The sequence below is a fragment of the Mesoplodon densirostris genome, chromosome 12, assembly GCF_025265405.1.
Source record: "Mesoplodon densirostris isolate mMesDen1 chromosome 12, mMesDen1 primary haplotype, whole genome shotgun sequence".
NCBI lineage: Eukaryota > Metazoa > Chordata > Mammalia > Artiodactyla > Ziphiidae > Mesoplodon > Mesoplodon densirostris.
Genome location: NC_082672.1, coordinates 21,210,108 through 21,236,500, shown reverse-complemented (window position 1 = coordinate 21,236,500; position 26,393 = coordinate 21,210,108). Strand labels below are relative to the sequence as shown.

The 26,393-nt window shown below is 41.0% G+C and overlaps 1 protein-coding gene across 5 annotated transcripts in view; it reads left to right on the top strand.

Annotated features, from left to right (window-relative positions):
- The first annotated feature begins 871 nt into the window (after nucleotides 1–871).
- Nucleotides 872–26,393, top strand: part of UTRN (utrophin) — a 533,820-nt gene continuing 508,298 nt past the window's right edge. Inside the window, exons 1-3 of one of the 5 annotated variants that reach the window (XM_060114636.1) lie at nucleotides 872–1,389; nucleotides 1,524–1,675; nucleotides 6,553–6,717. In XM_060114636.1, coding sequence (XP_059970619.1) covers nucleotides 6,639–6,717 — 79 coding nt within the window. In that variant the 5' untranslated portion in view covers nucleotides 872–1,389; nucleotides 1,524–1,675; nucleotides 6,553–6,638. Of the gene's footprint in view, nucleotides 1,676–2,080; nucleotides 2,325–6,552; nucleotides 6,718–26,393 lie in introns of those variants that run through there. The other 4 variants (XM_060114635.1, XM_060114639.1, XM_060114637.1 and 1 more) reach the window with 4 other exon arrangements.

The window sequence follows — 26,393 nt, the reverse complement described above, 5'->3', positions numbered from 1 at the left end:
ATACTATTTTTCAGAACCTCCCCCCACCCCCCAATGGACTGGGGAAACTTGTACTTTATAATTAATAAAAGACTAGTGAGTTCTTTCTGAAAAATTTGTTTAAGGCCCCTAGTGGTTTATCTTTACTCCCTTGTAAATTGTTAACTCTCAAATATTAAACCAGCAATAAACCAGAGCTCCCTTATCAATCACACTTTCCTCATTGTTTATACGAACTAGGAATTTAGGTTGCTGTTTTTTTTTTTCCGCCTCCCAAGTGTGATGATCATGTAAAAGAATCACAGGAACACACTGAGAATGACATACGTAAGTAAGAAAAATTCACACACAGCACAAACTCATATTTTGCCGTCACCTCAGCCTTGCAACAGGCTCTGTAATAGATGTTTGTGTGTATGTATATTGGAAAAATAGAAAAACAAGGTCAGCGCCAACAGTATTTGTGCGTATGAACGAATGTAAAACAAAATTTCAAGTTTTTCTTAACATTAAAAATGACACCAAGAAAATTATATAAAATAACTATACCCTTGGAACTAGGACCCCAAATTCAGCAACATCAGCACACTGAGATGGGAGAAAGAAAACCACCCTGACTAAAGACCAGGTTTGCCTGGGGTGGGTGTGACTCACATTTTCGGATAATCTGAATAAAGGGGATCGTGTCAGCACGAGGCATCCATGCTAGCTCTGGGCTCTCGGCACTCACAGTCCACTCCGGGTGCGCCGCCCCAGGCCAGCCGAGCGCCAGCCCGGCTGCTGCAGCCGGGGAGGGCGCGCGGGGCGGGTGCTGATTGACGGGGCGCGCGGTCAGGTGACCCCGGGCGCCACGTTCCCGGAGCCCAGCCTGCGGTGGCCGCCTGGGCCGGGCCGGGGCCGAACCCGGAGCCGAGAGGAGCTGATCTCCCGGAACAAAGTTGCCGGCCCTGCGGCAGCGGGGCTGCAGAGCCGAGGGGGAGGGGAGCGGCTGGCCGGACCTGCTCGGCCCCCTCCTCCTCGGGAGAGCGAACCCCGAGTGCCCGGACAAGAGTCAGTTCCCAGGAGGGCGGCCACGCGCACCCTGGCGGTCCTGCGCCCTCCCCTGCCTCCAGGGCCTCCGGCGCTCCTCTCCCTTCGCCAACAAAGGGGCAGGCCCGCGGGGGGGCGGGGAGGGAGGAGGCGGAGCCGGAGGAAAGAGCCGCCCGCGCACAAAGTTGTGGAGTCGCCTTTCCTCTGAGGAGGGGAGTGGGCAGCCGCAGCCTGCAGCGGTCTTTCTCCCGCCGAGGGGCGAGGAGGAGCCAAGCCGATTGGGGAATCTCGGGGAGCGGTGCCCCCCTCCTTGAGGGTCATTTCAGCAGACGGAAAACTCTCTAGTGTTTGGCAAACTTGGTGCCTGCGCGCCCATTCCAGGTTTGCACTTGGACTGTTTTGTTTTTGTTTTTGGCGGAACTACGGGGCAGGAAGATTGCACAAGTTAGGGGCGTTTTCAGTCGGGTGTCAAAAAAAATTTTTTTTTCTTTCGGTTCTTGTCTGGTTTTCCATAGTTCCTTTTTAAAAAATACCGCATCACACAGCTCACGTTCGCACACACCCCCGCGATTACTACGCCTCAAACACAGCAGAGGAGCCCTCGGCCCGCTCGGGACGCGGCGGCGGCGGCGGGCAGGCGAGGCGGGCCCGCGGGTCACGGGAGCAGGTAAGCCCATGCATTATTGAGCCTCGGGCCGGGTAATGTGACCGCAGCCCCGGGGAAACGGGGCGTAGGCTGCGGGGAGGATGGACTTTTACTGCGGCTCCCGCGCCCAGGATCAGCGTCCCGAGCTCCTTCTCAAGGCTGAGCCTAAGACATAACCAACTTTTGCTTGCACTTTCCTTGGAACCCCAGTTCAGCTCCCCGCGGCGGGACAGAGAATGCCAGAAACGTGGAGAGAGCTCGGGCGAGAAGGTCCTCGGAATCCGTGTAGTAGCGAACGACCCAAACTCCTCCTACTGGTTCCGGGCTCCGTCTTGACTCCCCCAGTCTTCCTCCCGGCTAGGGTGAGAGGGTCGCGCCTCCGTGCGCGCCGGGCCAGTGATCTCCAAGAGGGGACGTGGCTTCCTAGAGGGCCTGTCACACACACCCCAGCCCCGGGAAGGCGGGGCCCCGGAGGTGTCCACAAGGACAGGGTGGGGAGAGGTTCCCAGCTATCCGTCTGGCAGGAAACGTGCTCGACCTCCGGGCCGTTGCTGCTCCCGAGGGTGGGGCTTTGGAGAGGTGACGAGGGGCGCTCGGTCGGTGCGTAGTCCCGAGCGGTCGCCTCTTCTGGTTTCCCGGACCCTTGGCATCTCTTGCTGCAAGTGGTAAGGTAATTCATGTCCCTTTGTGGCTCCGGGTCCGAGGCTCTGGTTGCCCAAGGCCCCTTAAAAACCAAGACAGCACTAATTTTAGGCTGGGCAACTTTTAGAAGGCACGCTGTTAAAAGTGAACTTTTTCGCCAAGCCCCAGATTACCAAAGGGACTCGTGCCAGGGTTGTTTCAAGGGGAGGAGAAAACGTGTCCGACTTCCAAGAGCCAGGGAACTCTCACTTTGTTTTACGCTTAACTGGGGAGCCCGGGTCTTACCTGGGTTTAACAGCCCCTCTCACAGGGATGCCCCGGGGAGAGCCTCCTCTTTACCAACCTCCAGGTCACCTGGGTCACCAGGGCCTCGCGGGTCGGTTCTTCATGGAACTCCCCTTGGGACGGTCAGTTGCCGTAGCGGGCGTGAGCCGAGTTCGGCGAAGCCCCGATTCCCGGGGTTCGGGCGGGAGCTCGCGGCCTCAGGGACCCCCGGCAGTAGCCTCATCCATTCCTTTGTAACTTGCATGGGCCTCAGGAAGTCGGGTGGGCCCCTCCGGACTGGTTGCTAGTGGGCCCGGGGCACGCAGCCTGCCGATAGCGCCGCGAGTCAGGCGAGAGCTGCTGGAATGCGAAGCTCCTGGGTGCATTGGCTTCCAGAGGGCCGGGCGGCGAGGGCCAAGGTTTACGCGGAGTCATTCCCCGCCCCCTGGACCCGCATTTATGGGACCGATGAGACAGCTCTTTAATTCTCCTTCAGGTGTTTACCTACAATTGATTGCCCCTGTTAACAGCATTAACCACAACAGCATGAACCTTCCCTTGGAGCGCTTCCGAGAATGAATGGCAGTTCTTGGCACTGGGCGGTGTCTTTTACTAAGTTTCACGCGGAGCCGCAAACTCTGGCCCTCTGGGCTTCCTTTTCCACCCTCTCTAGCATTCTTAGGTTTTGGTTCCCGGTGTAAATGAATGAACAGTTTTTGCCTAAGGACCCACACCATATTTCCATCATAACTGCACATTGTTAGACACGTTTGTATTCTTACATTTTGTAATTTCCAAATTAAAAAAAAATTAAAACATTAGATTTGCCCATAACGCCAACCCCCATACTTTCAACCCGGGTTTATTGTCCCACTCTCACGGCTTCTGGTCCATATGACAGCCAGAGACGTTCTGAAGAAAGCTGGTGAATATAGAGTGTATTGGTTTCAGTGAGAAAGAGCTGACTAAACTGTGCAGAACATCATTACGAGGCAACAGAACCTAGAGCAGAGGTAACAATAAATTACAGCTGTAGAGGGTTTAAAGCTTGTAAAGCAATATCCCATTCATTTATTCTGTTTCTCACCTAGCTTGGTGTGGAAAATGGCCTTGCTTCCATATTATTGATGTAGAAGTGGAGGGTCACACGGAGGCACATTGTTAGTGATGAAAGTTTGATCTGTCTTCTGACAACCAATAATGAATTGCTGCCATATGTTACTCAGCTTGGAGACCCCTGCCCATTAGTGGCACCAAGTGTCAGTCAGTGGGTATCTGTTACTGTTAAAATGGTCTTCTGTGCTTCTCCCACCTTCCCATTCTTTCCTTGTCCTCTGATCCCCCTTACTGCTCTATCTTTGTAGCATATAAAGAAGAGAAAATTTGAGAGTTTATCTTAAGTAGTGGCAAAATAAAATATTATGATGAAGGAATATTAATGTGCAAATGAAATAAAGTTCTGTGTGAACAGTTTACTTATCTTCTAGGGACTGGGAAAAGTCTTTGGAAAGTGTTGAAGAAGACCTTTGGCTAAGACCACTTATGAAGGAGAGCATTAGAAATATCTTTCAAAGGGAATAATTGGTTGCTTCTAATAAAGAGAATTTTTGGGGGGCAAAACTGATTTTCCATAATGAAATTTTATGTGCATTCTTCTGAACAAAGTTTTTGGTTCTTGAATATAATAAAATACACTTAAGAATTCAGCAAATCTTTTGCAGTTATGTACCCCCCAAAAAGAACTTAATTACATAATAATCCATAAAGTATAACAGTAGTGGACGATATAAAAAATGAAAAATGTTTTTCATACCCTCACAAAATCTGGCAGGCTGACGATCCAATCCATGTATTCCTCCCTTCTAGAGAGGAAATTGTTCCTAAAGCTTTAGCAATCCACCACAGTTTTCATGGACGTCAAACACTTTAACACTTAAAACATTTTTCTAAGGTAATTTTGATCTCTTTATTATTAGAACACACCTTTTTCCTAACTGGTAAGGAAAAAATAATATATTTTATATATTTATATATTATAAAATAATATGGTGTTTTCTTGAATGTTATGTCATAAAACATTGTAATATGTAAAACTTCTAATTATTTCATAAATATGTGAAATGAAATATATTACAAAATAATAATGCCACATGGTGTATCCTTGAAATAAAGAACTGAGTTGTCTAATCCTAGTTAGATGTAAACTTTGGTTGTGATATCTATTGTAATATGTGAATTAATGTCTGTTGCTTGTAGATTAATATTTGGATGTGTTGACTGTTATATTCCCAATTAAATGATTAATTTACTTAATTGGCATTTGGGGTGCTCATAGGGGATGTTAGGATATAGCCAAGTTGCTGAACTTAAACTTGAATTCTGATTCTGTTTGGATTGTTTGGGCATTGTGTTCCAGAAAGTACTAGAGCTATTATTATTGACATTCTTAAAAAAAAGTGGTACTGCAGGATAGAATCCTCAATTCTTTAAAATTTAAAGGTGCCTCTGACTAATTAATTGCTAAAGATTAAAATTATTTTGAGTGATATGTATTCTCAGCAGAATTTTCATGATGTATTTTCCAGAATACAATCTGTGTCAATGGATATAACATGTAACCATCCAGATTTATATATAATCCAGACCATTCCTGAGATCAGACTTTTTTGTTATCTCCACTTGTATATCTCAGAGGCATCTCAAACTCAGTAAATCCAAATCACACTCATTATTTCTTCCTTTAGAGGCTCATCCTCCAGTGTTCCCCAGCCCAGTAAATGACTCAATTGCCCAAGCCAAAATTGGGCAGTCATTTTGCACCTCAGTATCCTGGGCATCTCATATCCAATCAGTTTCCAAATCCTATTGACCTTTACTTAATATCTAATATACCCCAAGTCCATGCACTTCTTTCCATTTACCCTTATTTAGGCCACAATCATGTTGCTTCCCAGCTTAAAACCATCTACTGGATTCCCATTGCTCTTTTTCTTTTGGCTGCGTTGGGTCTTCGTTGCTGCGCGCAGGCCTTCTCTAGTTGCCGAGAGCAGGGTCTGCTCTTCTATTCTTCGTTGTGGTGCACGGGCTTCTCATTGAGATGGCTTCTCTTGTTGTGGAGCATGGGCTTTAGGGCGCACGGGCTTCAGTAGTTATGGTGTACAGGCTTAGTTGTTCTACGGCATGTGGGATCTTCCTGGACCAGGGATCGAACCTGTGTTCCCCTGCAATGGCAGGCGGATTCTTAACCACTGTGCCACCAGGAAAGTCCCCCCACTGCTCTTTAGGAAAGCCTTGACATGGTCTCTAAGGCCCTGTCCCTGGTCCTGTCTACCTCACCTAGTTCAACAGATCTCTCTCCTCTTGGCTGTTCTCTCCAAAAGCACTGGCCTTTGCTCAGATTCATGAATGCTCCATGATTCTTCCTGCCACTTAACATGGGAGATTCTCTTCCCACATCTCTTTTTGGCTAATTAAATTCATCTCATCCTTGAAGGCTTGGCTCAAATGTCACCTCTTCAAGAAAGCCTTCTTTAATTGCCCAGAGCAAATCAGATTCTTCTTCTGTATGCTCATACTACTCTATGCTTCTTGTTTATACATTTGTAACATATTAGTATTATAATGAAATAACTCATTATATAATTAATTGCTTGGTGTGTATGAATTCCAAGATAGCACAGGCTGTGTCTCTTTTTGATAGTCATATTTCCATTGCCCAGATCAGTGCCTTACACAGAGTCTCTGAATGAATATTTGCTGAATGAATGGTTACTATATATAACTTTATATAACTGTATATGACTATATATATAATGTATGTGTATAGTTTGATATTTATAGTCATATATATTATATAGTCATTATACATTTTATAGCTGTATATTATAGCAATATATGTAATATGTTATATATATTAATATCTATGTCAACATATATATTATAGTCATATATATATATATTTTTCAAATCAATACTTTCCCATTTCTCTTTAGGTATTGATGTTGATCATTATAGAAAACTGAAAGTCTTAAAAAGAGGACCTTGTAAAGTCTTTGGATTATATTGAAACTCAGCTAAGATGGCCAAGTATGGAGAACACGAGGCCAGGGCTGACGATGGGCAGAACGAGTTCAGTGACATCATTAAGTCCAGATCTGGTAAGTAATGGAAGCTTAAGAAAACGAATGATTTTTATGCATAAACTACTTAGAAGACACAGGTTTTTATTGGCTTGTTTTGTACTGTTCTTGTGAGACAGACCTCTTTTGAGAAACATAATTCTGACAAATGACTATTACATTGTAAATGGTAATATAATCTCTCTGTGTATCCTATCTTAACTTCTCAACCCAACTTGGTCTCCTGGTATGTTGCTTGGCATTGCTTGGTGAAACTGCCACCTGTTAGCTGATTGCTGTTCATTTGTAAGAAACCCGTTGAACACAAAATGCAACTTAAAAAAAATGATGCTTAAAGTAGGAAGTACTGTGGTTTCTGCTGGGATGGATCCTCTTGAGTTTTGCTTCCATACCGCCTTTCCTCCATCCCATTTGGTGACCATTTCTAGGCCAACAGGTGTCTTCCTACCTGTGCTTCCCATTTTGAAACTTCTTATGAACTTTCTCGAGGCACAGTTTCCACTTAGGTAATATAATAAACTAGACTAAGACAGATTAATGGTTTTCATATGAACATTTAAATTGGGGACTTAAGGATACCACTCCCTCCCCCAATTTTTTTATATAACTGAGTGCTTTTTGACTCTGGCTGTACAAATGAATCAACTGGGGAGTTTTAAAAAAAATGCAGATACATTTGTCTCCACTACAGAGCTATTGAATAAAAATTTCTGTATTTTTAAAAAGCTTCAAATACAGTTCTAAGATATACTCTATGGGGAGACATTTTTGAGCAGGCAGGACCTTTCTGAGTTTTGAAAATTGCACAGAACTCCACCCTGGGTGTGAACACTATACTTAAGTAACTTTGAGAGTTACTTTGGGCTATAAACTTACATCCAGTGTCACTTTAAAACCATAAAAGGAACCTAAAGTCTGTTTTTGCTGTGTGCACCATCTTTACTTATGTTAGGAAGTTATTTCTTATTGTATGAATCTGGAGAAATATGCACTGAAAATAAGCTCTAAATTAATAGAGATATACATTTAAGATACATTTCCCTCTATGACACTATTGTTGGTTGATTGGTAAAGATTTTGGTTATTACAGTCTTGGCTTTAAATATGTAAGTGCTGTTGTATAGCTTGAAGGATATTTTGGGGGGTACAGCTTAATATCTTATTTTAAAGTATGCTCTGAGAATGTTTTATTGCCTCCAAATTATTTTTGATTTAAATGCTTTAGTAGTATAGAGTACTATGTTGATATAAGGGATTACTAATATCTTCTTAAGAGTATAGAATGTATATCCAGAAATATATAAATGTAACAAGGAGGAAAATGAACGTGAGACAATTTAATGTATCCATGCTTGTCATGTTCTATAAATTGTGAGGAGTTATGTTATGTTCTTAAATAGTTTCCTGAGTCGACCTCCATTACAGTAAGACCTTTGATATTTATAACTATGTACTTTAGCCATGTTCATAAAAAAGTAATTATATAAGTTTAAAAATACTAGGTATATATGATGAGTACCCATAACTTTCAAACTATTCTTTAAATTAAAAATGATTATTTCAAAAGACTTACTATTCTCATACACTATTGGGGGATAGTTGGGCAAAAATTATTACATGTTTTTTAATTTAATTTTATTTATTCATTTAGTTAATTTTTTAGCTGCATTGGGTCTTCGCTGCTGCACACGGGTTTTCTCTAGTTGTGGCGAGCGGGGCTACTCTTTGTGGTGGCACGTGGGCTTCTCATTGCAGTGGCTTCTCTTGTTGCAGAGCACGGGCTCTAGGCGCCCGGGCTTCAGTAGTTGTGGCTCGTGGGCTTTAGAGTGCAGGCTCAGTAGTTGTGGCACACAGGCTTAGTTGCTCCATGGCATGTGGGATCTTCCCGGACCAGGGCTCGAACCCATGGGCAGGGGACTCCCAACCAGTGCACCACCAGGGAAGCCCTATTACATGTTTTTAACATATGCATACCAGTTGGCCCAGTAACTCTATTTTTGGAGTTTTGTTCCTAGGGAACACACAGAAATATACAAGCAAAAATTTGGTCACAGAAAAAAATTATAAACACCATAAAAATCCAATATTGAGGATTGATGAAAGCATAATTTCCCAAAGTATTTTGAAAGCAGCATAAGTTCTAATGTGTAATTCAAATAAGGATGTCATAGGCAAAATAATTTTAGGAAACAATGGTTAATCTACTCTGTTCCTTTTAGTGTAGGGCACTTGAATAAATCATAGAGAGACTCAGTGGAGCTAATTAAATTAGCATGTATTCATAAAGTAGAAGATTATGTATTCATAAAAATGTATGTGTATGTATATGACCATAGAAATATGTTCTTGATGTTACATAAAAAGTACGTGCCAGGGGCTTCCCTGGTGGCGCAGTGGTTGAGAGTCCGCCTGCCGATGCAGGGGACATGGGTTCGTGCCCTGGTCCGGGAAGATCCCACATGCCGCGGAGCGGCTGGGCCCGTGAGCCATGGCCGCTGATCCTGCATGTCCGGAGCCTGTGCTCCGCAACGGGAGAAGCCAGAACAGTGAGAGGCCAAAGTGCAATATGATGTCATTTATGTAAAAAATATTTTTTTTTTCAAAAAAGTTTTGCATAGTGTATACTAAAATGTTAATAGTGGTCATCTTGGCGTTTGGGGATTATAATTTTTCTCTTTTTGCTCATATGTACTTTCTAAAGCTTTTCAATGAGACTGTATTACTTCTTAAATTTTAAAAGTATTTTTAAAGTATTCTTAAAAATCTCAAATTGCTTCAAGTGTTTTAATGCCAAAGTGATGACTATTACTTTTTTTTTCTTTTTTTTTTTGATGGCTCCTACTTCAAAAAACATTGAAAAGTTAGCAGTTGCATAGCTGAGATCTGAATCACATTCTTTTGGCTGGATTATGTTGCAAAAACCAGTAGATAAATTTGGATATGAATGGGTCTATTAGTTCCAACCTTGCTTTCTGGAAGGCACTTTTTGGATTCTTTTAAGGTAAATATTAACTCAGTGGTCAGTTCTCATGGTACTCTAAAATTTACATGTTGAACAGGGATCTTTAGTTCAGATTCAGTCAAAGGAATCATCTACATATGATGCATATATTTTTTAACATCTTTATTGGAGTATAATTGCTTTACAGTGTTGTACTAGTTTCTCTTGTACAACAGATTGAATCAGCTATATGCATATGTATATCCCCATATCCCCTCCTTCTTGTGTCTCCCTCCCACCCTCCTTATCCCACCCCTCTAGGTGGTCGCAAAGCACCAAGCTAATCTCCCTGTGCCATGCAGCTGCTTCCCACTAGCTATCTATTTTACATTTGGTAGTGTATATGTGTCCATGCTACTCTCTCACTTCGTCCCAGCTTACCCTTCCCCCTCCCCGTGTCCTCAGGTCCATTCTGTACGTCTGTGTCTTTATTCCTGTCCTGCGCCTATGTTCATCATTTTTTTTAGATTCCATATATATGTGTTAGTGTACAGTATTTGTTTTTCTCTTTCTGACTTACTTCACTCTGTATGACAGACTCTGGGTCCATCCCATAATTCAAAAAGAGTCATGTACCACAATGTTCATTGCAGCACTATTTACAATAGCCAGAACATGGAAGCAACCTAAGTGTCCATCGACAGATGAATGGATAAAGAAGATGTGGCACATATATAAATGGAATATTACTCAGCTATAATGCATATTTTTTTTTTTTTTTTTTTTTTTTGCGGTATGCGGGCCTCTCACTGTTGTGGCCTCTCCCGTTGCGGAGCACAGGCTCCGGATGCGCAGGCCCAGCGGCCATGGCTCACGGGCCCAGCCGCTCCGCGGCATATGGGATCCTCCCAGACCGGGGCACGAACCCGTATCCCCTGCATCGGCAGGCGGACTCTCAACCACTGCGCCACCAGGGAAGCCCTATAATGCATATTTTTAAAGATCCTCCTTGGATGCGTTCTATGCTGAATTTTTGCTTTTTCTTTTTTTTAAGGGAATGTTGTCCTATAGGAGAATTTTGATTCAAATGTGTTTTTCTATGTTTCTTCCTTTTGAGGGACTAGCCATGGGGGAGGGGATAGAGATTAGGTGGAAAAGAGAAGTGATGTTGAGATTATACTGGTAAATTTATCTCTTGGTTTATGAAGATTCCTCTTCCTCTCCAAATCCTTGAGTTTGGACAGTCTAAAAGCCTGGCATCATAAAAATATTGGTGCATTTTATGTTAAGGTATTAGGATTGTTTATATTGACCATATTCAATATTAATTTGCTTTATGCAGTGTATGAGGTTTAATAATTTTTTAAAGTCATTTTCACCATCTAAGCAGAAATCTGAAATATCAAGAGTAGGTGAGGAAATAGTTTCATGAATATAAAAGTCATACATTTCTTTATGGTTGTAATACATTTGCCTTGGATTTGAATTACTTTTAGAAAAGAGCTTGAAAGAATATGACCTTTAATGATTCAGGGCCTGGGCTTGGGTAAAAGTAGATCTTTCCCTAACTTAAAACATGCAAGTCAAATTCATCCGTCGAGTGCATCTTTGACAGCCTGAATTAGTGGGCTTCAGAAAGTTTAACAATTTATTAGGTATTTTGAGAGTAGGCCAAGAGTAAGATTTTTTTTTAAGTGAAATATGTTGTCAATGGAGTCTGTGATGCATAAACTTCTGCTTGGAACATTTTAAGCATGAAATAATAAAATGGTTTGAGATATGTATAAAATCAAAGAATATCCTCTCCGCTATTTTATTCTGTCAATAGCTGACACTAATACCATTAACATAGAATAAGTCAACCTTTTCTGTTCTTCTCAGTGCTGGTGTGGTAAGTTTTAGCTCAAAGCCCCCTAAAGAGGGTAGACTTCAGGACTAAAGACTGTGCCAACTAGCTCCAAGTGGGGATTTTGACTGTTTAGGGATTAGAAGCAGAGATTCTCAGATAGGAACATTTGTTGAATGAATTAGTCGGTAAACTCCACATCACTGTATGATTGAAAGCATTCTTTCAAAACCTTTAGGCAGGAAGCCTGAGTGTAACAGTTTTATCATTTTTTTCTTCACCTTTTCTATTCTTGTGTAATCCTGGGATCTAATTGTTGAGGGAAACTTACAGGCCCGATCACCTGGCCGTGCCTGGGCGGTGGTTACCCAGCCTCTGCTTGCACACCTCCAGTGACGGGATCTCACTGATGATGATGATGATAATTCTAGCAATTTACATTTACTGATGATAATAATTCTAGCAACTTACATTTACTGAACACATACAGTGTGCAGTTGTGGTGCTCAGAGTTTAATCCTCACAACCACTGCTTCACAGATGACAGACATGAGCCACACAGAAGTATAATAATTTGCCACACTGGCCTTCTTTCTATTTCTCCAAAGGCCCAGTCACGCCTACCTCAGGGCCTTTGCACACGCCTCTTCCCCTGCCTTTGCCTGATTGGCTCTTTCTTGTCATTTATAGCTAGGCTTCAGTGTCACCTCTGAGAGAACTTCCCTGCTGACTTTAGAAAGTAGCTCTCCCAGTTATTCTTGACTGTCTCACTATATTTAAGTTCCCCATATGCTCTATCACTATCTGGTACTTTTCTTATTTTTTGTGCTTGTTAATGTCCTTCCTACTAAAATTTAATTCTACAAGAGTAGGGACCCATATATCCCTGGGACCAAGCCCAGTGTCTAGCTCACAGTAGGTGAGCAATGAATGTCTATTCAATGAAAAGGGCTACAGAACTAGAAAGTACTAGAGCTGGGGTGAGAACTCAGGTGATCTGACTCTAGAAACCCTCATTTGACCTCTGTAGAGTGCCCAGTTTCCTAATTTACCAGGTTGCTGTTGCTGCCAGAACGTTCTTTTTTATTTTGTACCTAAATCTATCTCTTAGAAAACTTGCAGAGTATCAGTTGTATTTATATATCCTCTTCCTTCGTAGTTACAAGATTGGGACCCTGGGCTGGGAGACAGAGTTGCTCCAGGCCTCCGGCTGGCATCCCAGCCCTGCTAAAGGAGGGCCAATTGCAGGAGACAGCGTGCTGCTCCTGGCCCTGATGATTGTCTCTGTTCTCTGTCGTTCTCTGTTAAGAGTTAGCAAAGGGGAAAATAAGAGTTAGCAGTCCTCTGGGTGGAAGGTAGAAAAATTGATAATCTGTTTCTGACATGAATTCCCTTTTCTCTTTTCCCCTGCCTGCTGCTCAAGGCTTTTAACTGACGGGTGAAAAAAAGGTAGTGGATTTCAGATGCACTGCGATATGGCACAGTTTTAAGTCCTGGTCTGATGCCCAGATGGGTATCTGGCGTTGAAAGAGCTGGTAGGGGTAGGGGGAGGGAGAGAGAAGAAAAGAGAGGCCAGTGAAATAAAAATAAAACAAATTATTTAATATGGAATATTATATATACGAGGTTACATTTATAGCAGGCCTAAAAAGATGCTATGTTTGCAATAAAGTAAACTTGCTTAACAAGATGGGGTTTTATGAAACTATGAGGAAAGTTACCTTATTTGTTTATCTTTTAGAGGCCTTTCTTTAGGAAAGACAGTGGTTACGTTGTATTTCCCATTGGTCTACCTCTTTCTCTTTCGTTTAAAGAAATATCTGTGAGGAGATTTTCCTAAAGAGTTTAAGGGACTGTGAAAAATAGTTCTTGTTCTTGTTCTTGTTCTTGTTCTTCTTCTTCTTCTTCTTTTTCTGAAGCTTTACTTGGCTGGAATACCTGTGCTTTGAAGGGAGTCTTTGAGCAGATTTGGTTTTTTTCCATGAGCCCTGGGGATTTGTGGTGAGGGACAGTGACCCTGGTGGAAATTCAACCCCGGCAGAGGAGAGCAGCTATTCTTGTCATGCGCATAAAAATATTCTCTGTGTTGATACCTCATTATGCAGAAGTAGTGCCATCATAGAAAAGATTTCTGTATTCATGTGATTCTCATGACCTGTTACTAGGGTTGTGAAAGCTGTGTCGGTGATCTGTTCTTGAGAGAAAAACATGAATTGTGGACAATGTTCTAAACAGTGGAAGCACTTTATTATATAGACAGAACGGAAAACTCAGTTTTATTGAGCCTTATTTGAGTCCAGATTTGAGCTAGATGCCAAGAGGATGATTTTCTGGGAACAAGGGAACACGCAAGACCGTTGATTTTCTGGGAACAAGGGAACATGCAATATCGTTGATGGTTGTAAAAATTACTTAAAATTTTATTGCGAAAGTTTACTCAGGGGCTTTCACATGTATTGGTTAGATTTTTTTTTCTCCTTAAGCTGTTTGTGTGGAGGCAGAGGTGTTTCCTGTATTACTCTTTCTATTTTTTTGGTACGCCGTAAGTGTTTAATAATGAATACAGTCAGGTTAGTATTTGAAAGGTGAGTCAGTGTGAGTTTTTAATATATATTTACCTTCGAAATGATGGCTGTGGACTGAAGAATCTAAGCCGGATCCAGTCCTTTCACTTTTCCTTCCTCAGCTCCCCCATTAACACCCGTCAAGCGTGGGAGGCAGGTGGGCCCGGCTCCCCCGTAGCTCTCCGGCCTTCGTGCTGATGCCTTTTCACAACCAAACACCTGAGATTTCTTTCTATTCCGTGGGCCTTCTCTGTCAGAAGCTTGGTCTCCTAGCCTAGCTAATAAGGGGAACTGTTTGTGCGTGGGCTCATCTGGCAGCTAAGATTAAGGTTTGGAGTGGTACAACCTCACATTGGTTTTGAAAACTCAATTTACTAAAAAAAAAAAAAAAAATCCGTTTTGTCACAGCCATTGAGCTCATGATATAGAGCAGGAGAATAACGTTTCATAGGTGAATATTTTCAAATGAACTTTTTTTGGTAGGTGGGTGGTTGGCTAATTATGATTTCTGTCCAGTTCAGTAATCTTAGCATTGAATTATGTAACATTTTTTTTTCCCCAAAGAGCAGAAGAAAGCACATAATGGCATTTCTGATGTAGCAGAGAAATCCAATAAAAAATATGACTTTATGTCTTGAAAGTGGCACAACTTTGAAAAATGCTGTGGTTGAAAAAATATCTGCTTAGATCATCTTCTCTAATTCCATAGTTTTAATATTTGCACATTTCTTCCATGCCATGTTCTAATTAAGATTTTGGTGTAGGGCATTTTCGTGAAGAAGACCTGGGGGTGGAGAATAGCATTTTGAGGTTAATACTGATTGATTGCTTCTCTTGCTACTCATCAGCTATGTGAGTCTTGTGATTTAATATTAGTTCAGTAATTACATAGATGTAAACATATGCTTTTATTTTGAAAGTCCAGTTTTGGGTTCAGCCTCTATCCGGTTCCTAACTCAGGCTGCATGTCAGATTGACCCCTGGGGATTCCGATCCTGTTAGTGGGGTGGGGTCCCGGCATCTGGAGTTTTAACAAGCTCGGCAGGGTTATTCTGTTTAGTGCCATTGATTTATGGACAAAGGAGGCAGGCTTAAGACTCTTGGAACCAAAGTGAAAGTGGTCTGTGCATTTCAAAGGAGCAGGGAGAACTATAGTCAAATGTTGAGATTATTTCTACTTACAAAATCTTCTTTTTAAATAATTTTAAGAGGTAATGGATTTCTTGGTATTGGACATTTTTTTCTTTTGCCTTGTATTCTGAAGGGTTTTGGTCATGTTGAGCAAAGGTAAAACTGTGTAAAGTGAGTCAGGAGAGTGATGAAACTTGGTGCATTTCTTTTTTTGTGTGTGGTACGTGGGCCCCTCACTGCTGTGGCCTCTCCCGTTGCGGAGCACAGGCTCTGGACGCGCAGGCTCCGTGGCCATGGCTCACGGGCCCAGCCGCTCCACGGCATGTGGGATCTTCCCGGACCGGGGCACGAACCCGTGTCCCCTCCATTGGCAGGCGGACTCTCAACCACTGTGCCGCTAGGGAAGCCCTATGCTAGTTTTATCTTTAAGGTTAAGGTGTTACATATGTATTTGCCTCCTTGTTTTTGTAATTTTAAATAGGTGAAATCTAGTACTTACATTTAATATAACTATACTTTCTTTTTGCTATAAAGTAATTTAAAAATGAGTGAATTTTAAAAGATGAATAATGATTTTTTTTGTCAGTGATGAATTAGGAGTTAAGTGATGTATGGACCACCACAGCAAGTTCCCTAAGGATCTATAAATACACCCCAGAGGTCTTGGGATGTCCTTATATTCATTTAACCAAACCTAACCAAACACCAAACCCCCAATCTCTATAGTCCTTGAGTTATTTGCAGTAAAGTCTTTGAGCTCTAATCTTTAACCTCTTTGAAGATGCAGAAGGGAATATTCATTTCTTCATTGATTAAATAACCTCCAGGGTGGTTTGAGATACATAATTGCTTTTCTGTAAGTCATTGTGTGGAATTTGAGATCAGTCTCAGAATTTGATGAGATCTATTCCTGAGGCAGTTTTAAGATGGAGGCTTACAAAGAGACAACCTGGTGAGGCCTGAGTGGGATTGATGATTTCTATTTGAACAGAGACTTTTGTGCAGAGGTTGTGCGTGAATAAATACTTTTTCCTTCAGTTTTACTGAGATATAATTGACATACAGCACTGTGTAAGTTTAAAGCGTCCAGTATATACCTAAGGGATAATGATTTGACTTACATACAGCATGAAATGATTATCATAGTAAGTTTAGTGAACATCCATCATCTCATATAAAATCAAAATTTAGGACTTCCCTGGTGGCGCAGTGGTTGAGAGTCCGCCTGCCGATGTAGGGGACACGGGTTCGTGCCCCAGTCCGGGAAGATCCCACATGCCGCGGAGCGGCTGGGCCCGTGAGCCATGGCTGCTGAGCCTGCGCGTCCGGAGCCTGTGCTCCGCAGTGGGAGAGGCCATAACAGTGATAGGTCCGCGTACCACAAAAAAAAAAAAAAAAATCAAAATTTAAAAAGTAGAAAAAAAATTTTTTTCTGTTATGAGAACTCAGGATTCACTCTCTTCACAACTTTCATATATAACATACAGCATTGTTAATTACATTTATCATGTTGTACATTACATCCCTAGTACTTTATCTTGTCACTGGAAGTTTGTCCCTTTTGACCAAAGGGTGGGTAAATTTTTTGTGTGTGATTTTTTTTTTTGGATAATGTTTTTTTTATGGCAAAATATACATAACATAAAATTTACCTTTTAAAACATTCTCAAGTATACAGTTCAGGGGCATTAGGGTACATTCATATTGTTGTGCAGTCATCATCACCATCCATTTCCAGAATTCTTTCATCTTCCCAAACTGAAACTGTCTTCATTAAACACTAACTCCTCTTCCCCCTCCCTCAGCCCCTGGCCCCTGTCATCCTTAGGAGGAAGGCTTTTCAGATATATTTGAAACAAATAGACCACAAAATAAAACCAAAATCCACCCCAAAACAGATAGACTTAAAAACCAAATTTGGTTCTAGGTCGTAAATGATCCATTTCTCAAAGTGAATTGTTATATTGCCAGTTTAAAAATTATACTATCTTTTGAAAATTGAGATATAATTGACAAATAATATTATATGAGCTTCAAGTATACAACATAATGATTCAATATTTGTGTATATTGTGAAACATACTCACCACAATGAGTCTAGTTAACATATGTTCTAGCACCATAGTTGTAGCCTTTTATTTTCTTGTGATGAGAGCTTTTAAAATCTACTCTTAACAACTTTTAAATATGCAGTATGGTATTATTAACTATAGTCACCATGCTGTATTTTATAGCCCCAGGACTTATTTATTTTATAACTGGAGGTTTGTACCTTTTGACCCCCTCCTCACTCATGCCCATCCCCAACCCCTGCCTCTGGTAACCACCAATCTGTTCTCTGTGTCTTTGAGATTTTTTTTTAAGATTCCACATATAAGTGAGATCATGAGGTTATTTTCCCTTTTCTGTTGACTTATTTCACTTAGCATAATGCCCTCAAGGTTTATTCATGTTGTTGCAAGGGGCAAGAATTCTATCTTTGTTATGGTTGAAAAATATTCCAATGTACATTTTCTTTATTCATCCGTTGATGGACATTTAGGTTACTTCCATATCTTGGCTATTGTAAATAATGGTGCAGTGAACCTGGGGGTGCATCTATCTTTTCGACTTAGTGTTTTCATTTTCTTTGTGTAAATACCCACAAGTAGAATTCCTGGATCATATGGTAGTTCTGTTTTTATTTTTTGTGGGGAACTTCTATACTGTTTTCCACAGTGGCTACACCAATTTATAATCCCACCAACAGTGCACAAGAATTACCTTTTTTCTACAGCCTCACCAACACTTGTTATTTCTTGTCTTTTTGATAACAGCTATTCTAACAGGTATCTGGTGCTATCTCATTGTGGTTTTGATTTGCAATTCCATGGTGATTAGTGATGTGGAGCACCTTTTCATGTACCTGTTTGTTGGTCATCTGTATGTCTTCTTTTGGAAAATGTCTGTTCAGATCTTTTGCCCATTTTTAAATTAGATTGTTTGTTTTTGCTATTGAATTGTATTAGTTCTTTATATATTTTGGATATTAACCTGTTGGAGGAGGTCATCGAGGGGATGTGACTGCTGGTTGACCTGCAAGGAGGATCCAGGCAATCAGAGCCTCCTCACCCCCTCCCCATCCTTGGAATATATGTTCCACTCACTCTTCCTACACTAGGAGCTACTTCAGGGATGTAGCCTTGAGAGAGTAATGTGTTATTGAGACCATCTGGATCATATATATTACTAAATCCCTTAAGGACTCCATATAAACGCTTAAGAATTTGGCCAGGCAGAGATCTACTCATCTTGCTGTCACCAAAGATAAGCCTCCTATGTAAGTTCCCTTGCTTATTAAACCTGTCACCTACCAATGAGGAGTGGTCTGCCTCTTTCTTCCATCTCTCCTTGCCCTTTGTGTATGGGGGCCAATTTCAGATTTTACTCAGGGAGCTGTAAAGGTTGCAACCAACATGACCCCATATCAGGTATATGATTTGCATTATACTGTCGTTAAAATTTAAAGTACAAGTATGACTCAGAGCTGGGAGAGTGAATCTGCATCTTATTTGGTGTTGAAGGCTCCTGGCCTTATCCAAAAGCCACCTTCTCGGGGGGCTCTGAGATAAAACTCCATGTATGCTCTAGTTTACTTTTTTACCGTATATAGTCCCTTCATAGGTGTTTAGAAAATGTTATACTGAAGGATGTAAAGGTATTTATTTTTGTAGTTTTACATGTGGTATCAGTGGCCAGTTCTATAATATAACAGACCCTTCCTCATATGTTAAATCCCATTTTAATGCTTTGTCTGTAAAAAATTATCAGAGTGACTTGAATTATTTTAACTTACGTGTGCTTTTTCAAGAGATGTAGCCTGTTAGAAGAGTGTTGGTATTTGGAGAACGCACACACATGCTTGCCCTCTGTCTGGGCCTGGCCTTACTGAGAATTTGATGTAGCACAGATCTTATTCTAGGGACCTGGCATCAAGGCAGATTGCTCAGAGAGGGGAACTCATTTGCATGTATGTTTCAATGAAACATTTAGGGAAGTCTGATGCTGTCCTATCTTTCTAGCTGCCCCCAACCCTCCACCGCCTGCAAAATACCCTGTGAGGGAGGCCAGTCATCCTTTTCTTGCCTTTGGGACATGGCTTACTTTGTTTTCTGTGCTTGATTCTTCTTCCCTCCCCACCCCTTAGTTTTGAAACCCCCATCTTTCAAGCATCAGTCTTCGATGGATCACAGAGCCACAATCCATCTCCTTCCCTCTTGTTCACTCTTTCTTTCTTTCTTTTTTTTTTTTTTTTTGCGGTACGTGGGCCTCTAACTGTTGTGGCCTCTCCCGTTGTGGAGCACAGGCTCCGGACGCACAGGCTCAGCGGCCATGGCTCACGGGCCCAGCCGCTCCGGGGCACGTGGGATCTTCCCAGACCGGGGCACGAACCCGTGTCCCCTGCATCGACAGGCGGACTCTCAGCCACTGCGCCACGGGGGAAGCCCTTGAAAGCTCTTTTGAAGCACGCTAAGTGGTTTGATCTTTTCCCTGTACGGAGCCACTACAGGATTTTAAGTGGGTTAATGTCGAACGGGCTCAGTATTGTTTATCAAAAAGATAACTCAGTCGGCAGCATGAAAGATAAATTTAGGAGGGCGCAGAGCTGAAGCGGGGAAGGGGGCAGGTAAGAGTTGTGAAAATAACTAAGGTTAGAGATCATGGGGGCTCGGACCAGCGTGGTACGGGTGGAGAGGAGCAGGGCAGAGGATCGGAAAGATCCTTGGTTGTTAGTAACAACATGTATAGAGCCACAATGTAAACTTCACTTCATGGGATTTGTTTTATAGTTTTCAATCCGATGAATAGCTTTTCAAATTATAATTCACAGATATATTTTTCAATCAGATGTACAGTTTAAAAAATTATAAGTCTGGGCTTCCCTGGTGGCGCAGTGGTTGAGAGTCCGCCTGCCGATGCAGGGGACGCGGGATCGTGCCCCAATCCGGGAGGATTCTGCATGTCGTGGAGCGGCTGGGCCCATGAGCCATGGCCGCTGAGCCTGCGCGTCCGGAGCCTGTGCTCCGCAACGGGAGAGGCCACGGCAGTGAGAGACCCGCGTACCGCAAAAAAATAAAATAAAATAAAATAAAATAATGTCATGTTATAGCCCTTTCGGTATTAGCTCTTCCTCCAGAATTAATATTCTTTTCTTTTTTTTGCCATGCCGTGCGGCATGCAGGATCTTAGTTCGCCGACCGGGGATCGAACCCATGCCTCCCTGCTTTGGGAGCATGGAGTCTTAACCACTGGACCTCTAGGGAAGTCCCCAGAATTAATATTCTTGACTTGATTAATTTCTACATTTTAAAGGTAGTTTTTTACTCCTTAATTACATTGACTACTGCTGTTTTCCTAAAGTATTGCCTCCTGGTCAGTTTGTTTAGGTAACTGAATTGAATTGTTTCAATAGCATTTGTAATTTTTTCCATATGTATATTCTGAAAGAAAGGTCATGCTGCAGAAAAGAAGTAGGTTAATTAAAATGAGAAAAAAAAGTTTATTCATATTTATTTAGTATAATATAAAAGTTCTTTGAAAAGGTAGCAAAGAAAGGTAATATTAATCTCATCTTAAAGGGAAAATAATAATCTTGGACAGCTAAAAGAAAATCTACATGTGAAAAGAGCCTGGAAAACTATTTCTGAGGAACTTTAATTGAAGAATAGGATGTTTCATGTGAGGATAATGTCATCCTGTAATACTAATTTCAGCTTCAACAGACAGAATAGAGTAAATGCAAATTGAAAATAAATTAAGAACAGATGTTGAGAAATACCTTCCATTTAGGGAATAATTAAGTGGTGGAAAGGTAATTGGAGTTAAGTCAATAAAGCGGGGATGCTCAGAAATCATAATTATTCAGGTAACAAATGCTTTTCTTAATGTGACGCTCTGCCGGGGAGGTTTGAGAAGTAGAAAAAAGAAGAGGTTATTATTGTCATGCTGTTTTTCTTTTGAGTTCTATCTTTCAAATCCTAATACAGTAAGTCCCCTACATACGAACCTTCAAGTTGTGAACTTTCAAAGATGCAAATGTGTGTTCACATGTCCAATCATGTAAGTTAGTTCACGTGTCCAGTGTACATTGTCACATGTGTGCATCCTCTACAAGTGGTTGTGCTTTTGTGTACTTTACTGTACAGTACTGTATAGAGTACAGGTAGTACAGTATCTTTATTTCAAGCCCAGGATATTCACTTGATGCCAGCCCCTGTATGCCAGCTGTTGTACTGTACTACAGTACTTTTCAAGGTACTGTACAGTAATATTTAAAATGTTTTCTATATTTTTTGTTTGTTTTTTATGTATTATTTGTGTGAAAAGTATTATAAACCTATTACAGTACAGTACTATATAGCCAATTGTGTTAGTTGGGTACCTAGCCTAACTTTTTTGGACTTACAAACAAATTGGACTTACGAACGCACCCTTGGAACGGAACTTGTTCGTATGTAGGGACTTACTGTATTCAGTGGGCTAGTTATTTTATTTTACTTTATTTTTGGCTTTTACTTTTTTTTTTATTAGTTTCTGCTTTATAACAAAGTGAATCAGTCATACATATACATCTGTTCCCATATCCCTTCCCTCTTGCGTCTCCCTCCCTCACACCCTCCCTATCCCACCCCTCCAGGCGGTCACAAAGCACCGAGCTGATCTCACTGTGCTCTGCAGCTGCTTCCCACTATCTATCTACCTTACGTTTGGTAGTGTATATATGTCCATGCCTCTCTTTCGCTTTGTCACAGCTTACCCTTCCCCCTCCCCATATCCTCAAGTCCATTCTCAAGTAGGTCTGTGTCTTTATTCCTGTTTTACCCCTAGGTTCTTCATGACATTTTTTTTTTTTTTTTTTTTTTCTTTTTGTGGTATGCGGGCCTCTCACTGTTGTGGCCTCTCCCGTTGCGGAGCACAGGCTCCGGATGCGCAGGCCCAGCGGCCATGGCTCACGGGCCCAGCCGCTCCGCGGCATATGGGATCCTCCCAGACCGGGGCACGAACCCATATCCCCTGCATCGGCAGGCGGACTCTTAACCACTGCGCCACCAGGGAGGCCCCTTCATGACATTTTTAAAAAAATTCCATATATATGTGTTAGCATACGGTATTTGTCTTTCTCTTTCTGACTTACTTCACTCTGTATGACAGACTCTAGGTCTATCCACCTCATTACGAATAGCTCAGTTTCGTTTCTTTTCATGGCTGAGTAATATTCCATTGTATATATGTGCCACATATTCTTTATCCATTCATCCGATGATGGACACTTAGGTTGTTTCCATCTCTGGGCTATTGTGAATAGAGCTGCAATGAACATTTTGGTACATGTCTCTTTTTGAATTATGGTTTTCTCAGGGTATATGCCTAGTAGTGGGATTGCTGGGTCATATGGTAGTTCTATTTGTAGTTTTTTAAGGAACCTCCATACTGTTCTCCATAGTGGCTGTACCAGTTCACATTCCCACCAGCAGTGCAAGAGTGTTCCCTTTTCTCCACACCCTCTCCAGCATTTATTGTTTCTAGATTTTTTGATGATGGCCATTCTGACTGCTGTGAGATGATATCGCATTGTAGTTTTGATTTGCATTTCTCTAATGATTAATGATGTTGAGCATTCTTTCATGTGTTTGCTGGCAGTCTGTATATCTTCTTTAGAGAAATGTCTATTTAGGTCTTCTGCCCATTTTTGGGTTGGGTTGTTTGTTTTTTTGCTATTGAGCTGCATGAGCTGCTTATAAATTTTGGAGATTAATCCTTTGTCAGTTGCTTCATTTGCAAATATTTTCTTCCATTCTGAGGGTTGTCTTTTGGTCTTGTTTATGGTTTCCTTTGCTGTGCAAAAGCTTTGAAGTTTCATTAGGTCCCATTTGTTTATTTTTGTTTTTATTCCCATTTCTCTAGGAGGTGGGTCCAAAAGGATCTTGCTGTGATTTATGTCATAGAGTGTTCTGCCTATGTTTTCCTCTAAGAGTTTGATAGTTTCTGGCCTTACATTTAGGTCTTTAATCCATTTTGAGCTTATTTTTGTGTATGGTGTTAGGGAGTGATCTAATCTCATACTTTTACATGTCCCTGTCCAGTTTTCCTAGCACCACTTATTGAAGAGGCTGTCCTTTCTCCACTGTACATTCCTGCCTCCTTTATCAAAGATAAGTTGGCCATATGTGCGTGGGTTTATCTCTGGGCTTTCTATCCTGTTCCATTGATCTATCTTTCTGTTTTTGTGCCAATACCACACTCTCTTGATTCCTGTAGCTTTGTGGTATAGTCTGAAGTCAGGGAGCCTGATTCCTCCAGCTCTGTTTTTTGTTCTCAAGATTGCTTTGGCTATTCGGGGTCTTTTGTGTTTCCAAACAAATTTTGAAATTTTTTGTTCTAGTTCTGTGAAAAATGCCAGTGGTAGTTTGATAGGGATTGCATTGAATCTGTAGATTGCTTTGGGTAGTAGAGTCATTTTCACAATATTGATTCTTCCTATCCAGGAGCATGGTATATCTCTCCATCTATTTGTATCATCTTTAATTTCTTTCATCAGTGTCTTATAATTTTCTGCATACAGGTCTTTTGTCTCCTTAGGTAGGTTTATTCCTAGATATTTTATTCTTTTTGTTGCAATGGTAAATGGGAGTGTTTTTTTGATTTCACTTTCAGACTTTTCATCATTAATGTACAGGAATGCCAGAGATTTCTGTGCATTAATTTTGTATCCTGCTACTTTACCAAATTCATTGATTAGCTCTAGTAGTTTTCTGGTAGCATCTTTAGGATTCTCTATGTATAGTATCATGTCATCTGCAAACAGTGACAGCTTTACTTCTACTTTTCCAATTTGGATTCCTTTTATTTCCTTTTCTTCTCTGATTGCTGTGGCTAAAACTTCCAAAACTATGTTGAATAAGAGTGGTGAGAGTGGGCAGCCTTGTCTTATTCCTGATCTTAGTGGAAATGGTTTCAGTTTTTCACCATTGAGGACGATGTTGGCTGTGGGTTTGTCATATATGGCCTTTATTATGTTGAGGAAAGTTCCCTCTATGCCTACTTTCTGCAGGGTTTTTATCATAAATGGGTGTTGAATTTTGTCAAAAGTTTTCTCTGCATCTATTGAGATGATCTTATGGTTTTTCTCCTTCAATTTGTTAATATGGTGTATCACGTTGATTGATTTGCGTATATTGACGAATCCTTGCATTCCTGGGATAAACCCCACTTGATCATGGTGTATGGTCCTTTTAATGTGCGGTTGGATTCTGTTTGCTAGTATTTTGTTGAGGATTTTTGCATCTATGTTCATCAGTGATATTGGCCTGTAGTTTTCTTTCTTTGTGACATCCTTGCCTGGTTTTGGTATCAAGGTGATGGTGGCCTCATAGAATGAGTTTGGGAGTGTTCCTCCCTCTGCTATATTTTGGAACAGTTTGAGAAGGATAGGTGTTAGCTCTTCTCTAAATGTTTGATAGAATTCACCTGTGAAGCCATCTGGTCCTGGGCTTTTGTTTGTTGGAAGATTTTTAATCACAGTTTCAATTTCAGTGCTTGTGATTGGTCTATTCATATTTTCTATTTCTTCCTGATTCAGTCTTGGCAGGTTGTGCATTTCTAAGAATGTGTCCATTTCTTCCAGGTTGTCCATTTTATTGGCATAGAGTTGCTTGTAGTAATCTCTCATGATCTTTTGTATTTCTGCAGTGTCAGTTGTTACTTCTCCTTTTTCATTTCTAATTCTATTGATTTGAGTCTTCTCCCTTTTTTTCATGATGAGTCTGGCTAATGGTTTATCAATTTTGTTTATCTTCTCAAAGAACCAGCTTTTAGTTTTATTGATCTTTGCTATCGTTTCCTTCATTTCTTTTTCATTTATTTCTGATCTGATCTTTATGATTTCTTTCCTTCTGTGAACTTTGGAGGATTTTTGTTCTTCTTTCTCTAATTGCTTTAGGTGTAGGGTCAGGTTGTTTACTCGAGATGTTTCCTGTTTCGTAAGGTGGGATTGTATTGCTATAAACTTCCCCCTTAGAACTGCTTTTGCTGCGTCCCATAGGTTTTGGGTCGTCATGTCTCCATTGTCATTTGTTTCTATGTATTTTTTGATTTCCTCTTTGATTTCTTCAGTGATCACTTCATTATTAAGTAGTGTATTGTTTAGCCTCCATGTGTTTGTATTTTTTACAGATCTTTTCCTGTAATTGATGTCTAGTCTCACAGCATTGTGGTCAGAAATGATACTTGATACAATTTCAATTTTCTTAAATTTACCAAGGCTTGATTTGTGACCCAAGATGTGATCTATCCTGGAGAATGTTCCATGAGCACTTGAGAAAAATGTGTATACTGTTGTTTTTGGATGGAATGCCTATAAATATCAATTAAGTTCATCTTGTTTAATGTATGATTTAAAGCTTCTGTTTCCTTATTTATTTTCATTTTTGATGATCTGTCCATTGGTGAAAGTGGGGTGTTGAAGTCCCCTACTATGAGTGTGTTACTGTCGATTTCCCCTTTTATGGCTGTTAGTATTTGCCGTATGTATTGAGGTGCTCCTATGTTGGGTGCATAAATATTACAGTTGTTATATCTTCTTCTTGGATCGATCCCTTGATCATTATGTAGTGTCCTTCTTTGTCTCTTCTAATAGTCTTTATTTTAAAGTCTATTTTGTCTGATATAAGAATTGCTACTCCAACTTTCTTTGGATTTCCATTTGCATGGAATATCTTTTTCCATCCCCTTACTTTCAGTCTGTATGTGTCTCTAGGTCTGAAGTGGGTCTCTTGTAGACAGCATATATATGGGTCTTGTTTTTGTATCCATTCAGCCACTCTGTGTCTTTTGGTGGGAGCATTTATTCCATTTACATTTAAGGTAATTATCAGTATGTATGTTCCTATTCCCATTTCCTTAATTGTTTTGGGTTTGTTATTGTAGGTATTTTCCTTCTGTTGTGTTTCTTGCCTAGAGAAGTTCCTTTAGTATTTGTTGTAAAGCTGGTTTGGTGGTGCTGAACTCTCTCAGCTTTTGCTTGTCTGTGAAGTTTTCAATTTCTCCATCAAATCTGAATGAGATCCTTGCTGGGTAGAGTAATCTTGGTTGCAGGTTTTTCTCCTTCATCACTTTAAATATGTCCTGCCACTCCCTTCTGGCCTGTAGAGTTTCTGCTGAGAGATCAGCTGTT